General features: G+C 50.1%; 1 protein-coding gene across 1 annotated transcript in view; it reads left to right on the top strand.

Annotated features, from left to right (window-relative positions):
• The first annotated feature begins 10576 nt into the window (after window positions 1-10576).
• The window catches only part of SDK2 (sidekick cell adhesion molecule 2), a 145467-nt gene continuing 144493 nt past the window's right edge, over window positions 10577-11550 (top strand). Inside the window, exon 1 of the mRNA XM_032179094.2 lies at window positions 10577-10634. Coding sequence (XP_032034985.2) covers window positions 10592-10634 — 43 coding nt within the window. The 5' untranslated portion in view covers window positions 10577-10591. The remainder of the gene's footprint in view (window positions 10635-11550) is intronic.

Here is an 11550-nt window from a genome sequence, read left to right as displayed (position 1 = left end):
CCCAGGTCCCCTGGCTGTAAAATGGGAAGAGGAGTCCCTTCCCCTGTAGTTGACCTGGGAATGAACCAGATAGCGTGTGTCAAGTGTTTGGCTCACAGCCCAATGCTGCTACTGTGGTTGTTATTTAGGGAGGGATCCCTGCTTATTTTCTCAAGCAGTGGGAGTCCCGCTTACCCAGGAGGAGTAGCCGTCTTGGGCTCCCAGCCCTGTCCTGCCCTCATCTCACCTCCATGGCTCCCTCAGCTCTCTCCTTTGCTTTCTCATCCAGCCAGACCTCTGTGGGGACCACTGGACTGATGGATCACAGTTTAATGAAGTCCTTATCCTTGTTCATTGAGAGCACTTAATTGGCCCAGAAGGTCCCAGGGCCGACAGACGCCTTCCCCCAGCCATCGCAAGCCAGAGCTGTCACCGTGATAGCGGCCCCCAGCTCGATAACACCGCCATCCTCTCATTGACCGCAGGGCCGGGGGATCAATCAGAGCCTCATGGGCTCTTCTGGCAAAGCGGGGGAGGCTCGGTGGTGGCAGGCAGGCCCTGAGACATCTCCTCCCCTTACGAAGCAAACCACCCGGCAGCAGGTGCTTGTGCAAGCCCCAGGTTGTGCCTCAGCTGAGCAGCCGCTTTAAGGCACATCTGTATCCAGCCCTGCTCAGCCCTACGAGGAACCAGAACCAATAGGAGATAGACCTTCTTCTTCTTCTTCTTTTTTTTTTTTTTTTTTGAGATGGAGTCTTGTCATGCAGACCAGAGCACAGTGATGTGATCTTGGCTCACTGCAACCTCCGACTCCCTGGTTCAAGAGATTCTCCTGCCTCAGCCTCTTGAGTAGCTAGGATTACAGGCACATGCCACCATGCCCCACTAATTTTTGTATTTGTAGTAGAGGTGGGGTTTCACCTCTACTGGCCAGGCTGGTCTTGAACTCCTGACTTCAGGTGATCCTCCTGCCTCAGCCTCCCAAAGTGCTGGGATTACAGGCGTGAGCCACCACACACGGCCTATCTCCCATATTCTACAGTCGGTGTATTAGTGGGGTTCTGCAGAGAAGCAGAACCAATGGGAGAGAGACAGATGCATGAGGTTCGTTATGGGACTTGGCCCATGCGGTTATGGAGGCCAGCCAGGAACACCAACTGCCGCCTGCAAGCTGGAGACCCAAGAAAGCCAGTGCTGTAATTCAGTCTGGGCCCAAAGGCCTGGAAACCGAGAGCCCATGGGTGTTAAGTCCTCGAGTCCGCAGGCCGGGAACCAGGAGCCCTGGTGTCCAACGGCAGGAGAAGACGGGCGTCTCCTCCCAAGACAGCACATTCCTCCTTCCTCCGCCTTTTTGTGCCGTCCGAGCCGTCAGTGGATTGGATGGTTCCCTCCCGCGTTGGTGAGGGCTCTGGCTATGTCCTGCGAGGGGAGAGGGCTTTCACCACTCTGTCTCTGTCCCCTGTCTTTTTGTCTCTCTCTTTCTCTGTCTCTGTTTCTCTGTCTCTGTCTCCCTGTCTCTCTCTTCTTTACTCCATCTGCTGATCCAAATACTGATCTCTTCTAGAAACACCCTCGCAGACACAGCCAGACCATCCTTTACCAGCTGTCTGGGCAGGCATCCCTCGGCCCAGTCAAGTTGACACCTAAAATTAACTATCATGTCAGAGTCAGGGGTTCCTCCCTGTTCTGTCCACTGCGGGTACCCCCCTCCACCCTGTGCTTCCCTAGAAGGCAGGGGAACACACTGCCCGAGTCTCCCCTCCTCCGAGGGACACAGAATCCTTCCCTATCCCAGTGTCTGTCCTCTGGGAGGGGACAAGTCAGGGCCCTCCCCCACCTTCCAAGGATTCTGGAACCCCGTGCTCAGCTCACCTGGGCTTGCCTGTCCCCTCCCCAGTGCTTACTCCAGAACCAATTCTGGATCTTCCCCTAACCCTTCCCCTCCTGAGGCTGCTGACCCCCCTTCAAATGGTGGCCCCCTGCCCCCCAGCCAGGAGCACAGCATCCTTCCCCAAGCACCATCCACAGAACAGGCTGTGCCTGTCACCGACTCTCACTGAAGATGTGGGAGGGGAATTACAGCACATGACGGAAACTGCTTAAAATAGAAAAACAGACATCGCTGTTCCTGAGGTGCCCTGCCAGTCCTCACCACGGGGTGCAGCTGACATTACCCTCCCCGGCCAGCCTCTCCCACTACCCAGCCCCTGGCTGTGTCCTACATGGGGAGAGGGCTTTACCTCTCTGTCTCTGTCCTCTGTCTCTCTTTGTCTCTTTCTCTGACTCTGTTTCTCTGTGTGTGTCTCTCTCCGTCTCAGCCTCCCTGTCTCTCTCCCTAGATCTCCCTGTCTGTCTCTCTGACTCTCTCTCTCTCTCTCTCTCTCTGTCTCTGTCTCTCATTTTCCCTCACCCCCAGCAGATCCTTAGGGCTGCTACCAGAAGGGAAATTCAACATTACAGCCACTTGATCATACTGAACAGTTGAGCTCTGTTTGCCTCAACCCTTTCCGTGCCTGAGCCTCTCCTTCCACAGTCAAAAGACCCACTAAAGGGGCTGCCCAAGCCATTCAGCTCCTTCTTCCTGGGCCTCCAGTGTACTAGACTGGCCAGCACTTAGCAACAATTTTTGATAAACATGGCCCAGATCAAAATTTAGGCCCTGCCCAGAAATACTCTGCCTCTGTCTATGTGAAGCAGGAGGAGGTAAACAGCCAAACTGCCCTCTTCTTACCCCAGGAATGAGAGACCCCAAGCCATCGGATACATATCCCGTTGAGGTTCATGCTGTCAATGTGCTAGACTGTCCCAGCATTCTACTTACTTAGCTATGTGGCCTGGGGTAAGTTACTTTCTCTCTCTGGGCCCCGTTTTTCTCATCTGTGAACCGAGGTTTATGTTAGCAGTGCGTCTGCAGTACTGTGAGGATCAGATGAGTGGATATGTTAAAGTCCTAGAGGGAGAGGAGCAGAAAAAAATAACTATTGGGTACTAGGCTTAATACCTGGGTGATGATAAAGAAAATAAAACTTAGGTCAGGTACGGTGGCTCACGCCTGTAATCCCAGCACTTTGGGAGGCCAAGGGAGGTGGATCACCTGAGGTCAGGAGTTCAAGATGAGCCTGGCCAACATGGCAAAACCCCGTCTCTACTAAAAAATACTAAACATTAGCTGGGCATGGTGGCGGGTGCCTGTAATCCCAGCTACTTGGGAGGCTGAGGCAGGAGAATTGCTTGAACCCAGGAGACGGAGGTTGCAGTGAGACGAGATTGCGCCATTGCACTCCAGGCTGGGCGACAGAGCGAGACTCTGTCTCAAAAACAAATAAATAAAAATAAAACTTAAAAAATAAAATAAAATTACAGCAATGTGATTAAAAATTATAAAGTCCTTAGAACAGTGACATTTATTATAATAATATTTTGTTAATTGCATAATGGTATATTGTTATTATTTATTACCTGGTACATGTTCTTTTCCCTTTTGATCGCCCTGGACAGAGTTTTGCCTGATTTCCTGAAGAATCTTTGCAAAAGCAAACCCACAGATACAGTCAGTCTTTTTCTAGCAGGCCACCAGTCCAGTGGCCAGGTCCTCGAGCACCACCTAAGTCTTCCTGCTGCAGGAACAGGCACAGTGTGTGCTCACAGGTGTCTGAGGACACACACACATGCACACACGCACACACGCACGTGCACGCACGGACATGCACACGCTCAGCACTTGCTGCCTCTCTTGCCTGCTGCCCAAAAGTCCATGGGGAGAGGCAAGGAAATCTGGGTTCCCAAGCTCAGTGGCCCACTGCTGTCCCTGGAACCTGTGTGGGCCTCAGACATCTGGGGTGACACCTGCAGGCAGCAGGCACACATGATCCCTTGACCCCCCAGTAGACATGATGACCCACCTGCCTTCTCTACCTGAGCACAGTTCACTTGAGGAGAGGAGGTCTCATCCAAACATGTGTGTGCACAAATGTATGTGCACAGTCATGTATGAGTTTGCAGGGAGGTGGATTGCATGAGTTTGCATGTGTGTGCACAACGCGGCATGTATGAATGTGCATTGCACCGTGGGTGGGTATGCATGAGTGTGCTCCATGTATGTGCACAAGTGTGCACATGTGCACTCACACACACCCTAAAAATCCAATTATCTGTCCTGGCTCTTCCTCCCACTGTTGTCTTGCTCCCTCCGCCCTGAGCTCATCTCTTCATCTTCGAAGAGTGGACTGAGCCGCAGGGTCCTGCCAGATTAAAATCAGGACAATCTGTGATAGGGATGACAAGAATGGGTGTGGATTCTTGGCATATCTTCCTTCACTGCCCTCTTTCTGCCCCCAGCCCCAGTGAGGTGCTCTCTCCACCGCCTGCTGCTTTTGACCATTGAACTGGGAGAAAGCAAATCTTCCTCCACCCAGAAGATTCCTCAATACTCTGCAGCTGTCAGAAAGCCCGAGGAAGCTCCATGCACAGCTATGGAAAGATTTTTGAGACATATTGTCACTTGCACAAAGCAAGGAGCAGAACAGTGCATACAGGAGGCCATGTCTCCTGTTTATAATGGGGAGGGATTCTAAATGCGTATTTGCTTGCATTTGCATAAAGAAGTTCTGAAAAGACACTCAGGAAACTAATGACAGTCATTTCCTCCCTGTGTGTGTTGGGGATCAGGATGACAGGGCAGCTGGGGGACAAGGGTGGGAGAGACGTTTTGCTGTGTACTTTTTCTTTTCTTTGAATTTTGAATTGTGAATATATTTCCTATAATAAATAAATAAAGAGCGGTCCTTCGAAAGGACCTAGGAGTGGGTAAATCCAGGTGTGCGCTAGCTCCCAGAGGCCACAACCCAGCAGCTCTTCCTCGTTGAATAGAGTGAGGTTGCAGGTCACCCAGCCACCGTCACTGTTCCTCATCCCTGGAGGAGCCAGGTTCCTGCTCTTCCACCTCGAGGAGGCACATGGAGGTGAATAGGAGGTTGGGGGGTCAGAAGCCGAGGAATCTGCCAGGCAGGGAACTCCGTGCTCCCCTAGTGCTTGGCTGAAGCCCCTAGAGGATCCCCACTCTAGGGGGAGGACCCCTGCCTCACCCTCTTAGTCCTCCTCTCTGAGCCTCCCCGCCAATGACTCTTACATTTGCCCCCTCACTTGGCAAGCATTTGTGCAGGCATTTGTATCCACGGCCTCTCTGGATGCTCACATCAAAGATGGCCATCATTGTTCCCATTTTACAGACAGGGTAACTGAGGCTTGCAAGGTCCCATAACTTGCCGGGGCCACACATCTAAGAAAGAACAGAAGTGAAAGTCAAGTGTAAGTCTCCCTGGGGTGGAAGTCCTGGTGCCTTCTCCAACACTGCACTTCCTCTTGAGTGGATCGGGTGTGGATCCTTCAGCTCTGGCCCTGCTGCTCCTCCAGGAGACAGTTCATCCACCCCCCCACCCCTGGGGTGACCTGGATGGAGCTGGACTCAGCCAGTTTCCTGCTGGGCTGGCAGCTACAGGTGAGTGGGACAGGCAGAGCTGTGGGCTGAATGTGTCTTGGTGGCCCAGGAGGGAGCGCGTTGGGGATAATGAGTGCTGTTACTGTCATTATCGGAGATGCTTACAGTGCGCTGGACTCGCAAACCGAGAAGCTGGCCAAATGCCTCTTCCACCCGCCTGGGAGGCAGGGAGATGAGAGCTGCAATTTGGGTGGAGTGAAGTGGGTTTCCCTGGTAGGAAAGGCAGTGGGCGGAACTGTTACTTTAAATAATGTTGCCTACAAGCCAGAAATAGGTCTCCCAGGCAGGGAGCACCAAAGAGACAGCCCAAAGAGATGGAGGTGGAGGAGCGGGAGAGAGGTTGTACCCGCACTGCTGGGGCAGGGAGTACCTGCCCTCAACTGCAGAGGGGGACAGAGGGCGACCTGGGGGAGGGGAGGGGCCAGCAGCCCATGGGCTTTCCTCGTGGCCCTAATTAGACCCTAACTTGGACCTGGGGGTTCCTGGCTGAAGCAAATAGACATAATCCTCACTACTTGGAAGGTTGAGGCAGGAGGATCACTTAAACCCAGGAGTTTGAAGTTACAGTGAGCTAGGATCTCACCACTGCCCTCCAGCCTGGGTGACAAAATGAGACCCTGTCTCTAAAAAATAAAAATAAAAAAAAGAAATGGGCTTTTATTAAAGTTTAAATTTCACCATGCTTCACTGACATCAGCAAACAAATCCAGATCCAATGAGCCCCTGGTGCCTTTTTAATAATGTATGCTTAAATTATGTGCACAATGTGCATCTTTTTATTTTATTTTTAAAATAAAAGCAATATATGCATACGATAAAGAAAATTCTGATGGCATAGAAAGACATAAAATCAAAAAATAGAAGTTTCCTCCCTCCCCATCCTGGGTATCTCTCCCAAAAGGGAGATAACACATTCTGGAGTATCCATCTTGAAAAAATTTTATGCCTATCCCAGTGTGTTTGTGTGGTTATAAGTGTGTGTGTTTGTGCTTGTGTATTTGTATACACACAATACACAGAAATATATATATACTATTTCAATTTACCCAAATGGCATCATAGCAAATAGTATCATGTCATCACACTATTCTTTACTCTTTTTTTTGTTTGTTTGCATTTTTGCAACAAACTTAAATTATTATTGGTTTTTTTGAGACAGAGTCTTTGTTGCCCAGGCTGGAGTGCAGTGGTGCAATCTCAGCTCACTGCAACCTCCGCCTCCTGGGTTCAAGCAATTCTCCTGCCTCAACATCCTGAATAGCTGGGACTACAGGCGTGCACCACCACACCCAGCTAATTTTTGTATTTTTAGTAGAAACGGGGTTTCGCCATGCTGGTCTTGAACTCCTGACCTCAAGTGATCTGCCCACCTCGGTCTCCCAAAGTGTGGGGATTTTTATTGGACCAGTTTGTATGATGTAAAACACTAAGGGTTTGGTAGCCTGTATCAGTGAACAGCAACCCATAAGAATATATTATCATTCTTGTCCCTAACAGTCAACTATGAGATTGTTTAGCATCTTGCTATCGCGTGCTTTTATTTGCAAACCTTCCCCTCCTCCCCAGCTCTTACTTTCTTTCCATGCTTTGTGTGTCTTGGACACCTTCCTACCTCTTCTCATACATGTGTCCATTCTGTGGCTGCTGTATCATTTATTGATCCAATTCCATTTTGATGGACATTTAGTTTGCTTCCAGCTTTTGTTTGTTTGTCTCTGCGATGGCAAGCAAATGCTACAGTGAACATCCTTGCACATATTTTTTTGTCACATAGTTGCTAGTGTATCTAAAAGGCCAGCTCGCTGGGAGTGGTGGCTCATGCCTGTAATCCCAGTACTTTGGGAGGCCGAGGTGGGTGGATCACTTGAGGTCAGGAGCTCGAGACCAGCCTGGCCAACATGGTGAAACCCCATCTCTACTAAAAATACAAAAATTAGCCGGGTGTGGTGGCAGGTGCCTATAATCCCAGCTGCTTGGGAGGCTGAGGCAGGAGAATTGCTTGAACCTGGTGGGTGGAGGTTGCAGTGAGCCAAGAGCATGCCACTGCACTTCAGCCTGGGCAAAAGAGTGAGACTCCGTCTCAAAAAAATAAAAATACATAAATAAAAGCCAGCTCCCAGGAGCACAACCTCTGAGTCAAAGAGCTGGCATATTCTAATTTTCATAGACTTTTTCCCAAAGGCTGGACCAATTTCCAGTACCACTAACGGTCCTGCGGGTATAACTTCCCCTCCCCCCCACTCCTGCCAACACTGGGTTTGACCACATCTGAAAATCTTTGACGATCTGCTAGGCAAACATGGTCTTGTCGTCTTGATTTGAATTTCTTTCACTATGACAGAAGTTGAGCATCTTTTCATGAGTTTATCAGCCTTTTCTATTTCTTGTCCTCTCTCTGGTGCTTTTTAATAATATCTGATTCCATTTCCAAAGGCAGAGAGTTTTTCCAGCCCATCTCTTCTTCCGTCTCCTCTCTAGGGTCACCCCATCACTTTAGAGACCCAGACAGTTCCCCCACAGTGGCCTCCCCTCACCTCGGGAGAGAGGGCAAGCAAGCAGGAGAGAGGGCTGAGGGTGGATTTGAAGATGAGGTGAAAGGAGGAAGAGAGATTTGCCAGAGCTTGGGCACTGCTCTCTCCCCGCCGTCACGCTGCACACAGTAGCAAGAGACAGATAAGAGCTGCAGCCGGTGGCAGAGATAAGGGGCTTGGGCAGCCAGAAGGTTCTGGAAAATGCTGCAGAGCCAGAGTGAACTTGGCACGTGGCCAGTTTTGAGTCAGGCCTGCAGGGACCCAGGATGGGGGGTGGGGCCCTTGGGATGTGACCTCAGCTTCACAGCCAGACTTGCAGTCTGAAAGGCTCTGTGGGACTTTGCCTCTTACAATGTGTGAAACTTACAGGTTACTGACAAGATATTTCTGAGCCTCAACTTCTCCACCTCTAAAAGGAAGGTGCTAATAGGGTTAGTGTGGGGATTAAATCACAGGCTCTCAAATGCTGACCGATGACAGTTTGCAACTGTCCTCATAAAAGTCAGGCTAGGGTAGTGGGCTTTGTGTAAAATTTAAGTTTAAAAATTTGTTAAATATTGGCTGGGTGCTGTGGCTTACGCCTGTAATCCTAGCACTTTGGGAGGCAGAGGTGGGAGGATCGCTTGAGCCCAGGAATTCAAGACCAGCCTGAGAAACATGAAAGACCCCCCTCTCTTTTTTCAAAAACTTTTTTTTAATATAAAGAAGGAGAAAAAGTTTTAAAAATGCCTTTATGCTGAGATTAGGAGTTTTTTGTCATCTCAGAAATGTCCTTTTTAAATTAAATGCTGACCATTTCTATTTATTTTTCTCCCTGGCACTTTTTAATATTATCCCTTTTTAATTGTTTTTGTTGTTGTTGCCTGATTATTTGTCTGTTTGCTTTCTGGTTGGTTGGTTTTAATAATCTTGGCAAAGGAAGAAATTCACAGTCTCATGTTGGTCCCACTTTTTTAAGTGTTACTGGTTCACGATATTCAATAGGCTGGGAACTGCTGTGTGAAATGAAGAAATGTATGAAAAGTACTTAATACGGTGTCTGATGCAGAGATGGTGCTCCGGAAGGGGTGGTTGTTGTTTCATTCTTGGGAAGATGATGATGATGACAGGCCCCAGCCAGATCTCATGTATTAATAAAACAAAACTGGCATCTTCCAGGAATAAGGCTGCTGCATCCCAGGGTTGGCACACCTAGAGATACCCTAGAGGCAGGCATCAAGGAACTTGTCCACCAGGTCAGCTGGGCAAACCCTAGAATACCCATGAATTGGGGAGAGGTGTCCTAGGACATCCCGTCTTCCTCTGAGGGTCCTGTGGGACCATTGCCTAGGGATGGGAAAGGTGACCACCAAGGGCTAACCAGGAGAACTAGCCCCTGGTCGCTGGTCCCCTCCATCCACTCCTGTCCCACTGTCAGAAGCTCCTCTCACTGACCTGCCTCCTCCTTGCCTCTCAGAGAGGTGAGTGTACATACACCTGCTCCCAGCCACCTGCCCCCCAATGCTAGAGTCTGCTGCTCTGCGGGTAACGAGTGTTTCTGGAGTGAGCTTTCAAGAGGCCAGCCTGAAGTCCCGCATCCTGTCCCCAGAGCCCACGGAACACTAGCCTGTCTTGTTCAGAAGGCTCTGCCCAACCCCGCCAGCCCAAAAGCTGCAGTGCAGCTGTATTATTAGTCCATTTTCATGCTGCTGATAACGACATACCTGAGACTGGGCAGTTTACAAAAGAAAGAGTTTAATGGACTCACAGTTCCATGTGGCTGGGGAAGCCTCATAATTATAGTGGAAGGCAAGGAGGAGCAAGTCACATCTTACATGGATGGCAGAAGGCAAAGAGAGAGGACTTGTGTGGGGAAACTCCCCCTTATAAAACCATCAGATCATGTGAGACTTATTCACTATCACGAGAACAGCATGGAAAGACCCACTCCCATGATTCAATTATCTCCCACCTGGTCCTCCCACAACACCTGGAATTATGGGAGCTACAACATGAGATTTGGGTGGGGAAACAGAGCTGAACCATATCAGGGGTTGTCTGTAATTTTAAGGAAGGAATGATACTGAGCATTTGGGAAAACATGTAAACTTCCCTATTTCTGTCACCTCCATCCATTTCAACTAATATTCATAGCACAGTCCTGTGCAAGGACAAAAAAAAATGCCCCCACCTTTCTCAGTCATGTGAGTCACAGGTCAGGGAGAACAGCTGCTTCCATCACAGCTGACACAGCCCTAGGCTCAGGGTCAAGGATTTGGATTCAGCACCTTCCCTGCTTGGAGAAGTGCATGCTAATTCCCAGGCAGCTGAGCAAAGGCCTCATTGGCTTTGGAAGAAACCCTCCTATTTATTGATAAAGACCTTTGTGTGATCCTATGACACGGCCAGGGAGTCAAGAATTCCCTGGTACTCTTATTCCAAAGAGGGTGACCTGGCGACCTCTGACCTCTGAGCCCAATCTGACCTCTGTACCCCTGCAGCTGCGTGACTTGCTCACTGGCTGTCTTGTCTGTCCCGTAGATATATGATCACCAGCCTGGACCACACCCACGCTGGCTTCTACTGTTGCATCGTGCAGAACTGAATGGGGGCCCTGCTGCAGCAGCAAATTGAGGTCCAGGTGGCCTGTGAGTACAATGGGGACCCAGGGGTAGGGGGGCAACTGTCGTGCCGTGTCTGCCCAGCCGCGTCATGGGCAGAGCCAGATCCCGTTGTGGCCATCAACACCCACTGAGTGCCCACAGTGCCCCTTCCAGCCAGCGACCTCATTTTACAGTTGGTAGAACCAAGGCCCAGAAAGTAGCAGGCCTTCTTCAAGGTCATGCAGCTGTAAGTCTCATGCACATCTGCTGACCCTGTGACCCCATGACATGTCCCGAGAGCCAAGAGCTCCCTGGTGCTTTTCATTCATTTTAGACAAGGGTGGCCTCGTCTGTGTCCTTTAAATGGGACCAGCTGATTTGTGTTTCAAAAAAGGGCTTTGCACCTGCTTCGAGTGCCTCCTCTGTGGTCCACGTCACACCTGGGAAGGGGCATCTTCAGAATGGCCACTCTGAGCCTCTCCAGCTACAACCCTCTTCTCAGCAGACTTCCCAGGGCCTTCATGACTTGTATTTTGTTTTTGTTTTTGTTTTGAGTTGGAGTCTCGCTCTGTCATCCAGGCTGGAGTGTAGTGGTGCAATCTTGGCTCACTGCAACCTCCGCTTCCGTGTTCAAGTGATTCTCCTGCTTCAGCCTCCCAAGTAGCTGGGATTACAGGCATGTGCCACCACACTCAGCTAATTTTTTGTATTTTTAGTAGAGATAGGGTTTCACCATGTTGGCCGGGCTGGTCTCCAACTCCTGACCTCAAGTGATCTGCCCACCTCAGCCTCCCAAAGTGCTAGGATTACGGGTGTGAGCCACTGCGCCCAGTATGACTTTCATTTTCCGTCCTCCAACTCGCTCAACCCCGGAGTGGTAATAGTCTGGGGGTCTCCGTGATCTTCCGGGGGTGCTGGGAGGTGCCTCATGGTGAGTGCTGAAACTCCAAGGGGAAGGGGA

This window comes from Hylobates moloch, unplaced genomic scaffold, assembly GCF_009828535.3.
Source record: "Hylobates moloch isolate HMO894 unplaced genomic scaffold, HMol_V3 SCAFFOLD_15, whole genome shotgun sequence".
Classification (NCBI taxonomy): domain Eukaryota; kingdom Metazoa; phylum Chordata; class Mammalia; order Primates; family Hylobatidae; genus Hylobates; species Hylobates moloch.
This window is presented reverse-complemented; position numbering and strand designations above follow the sequence as displayed.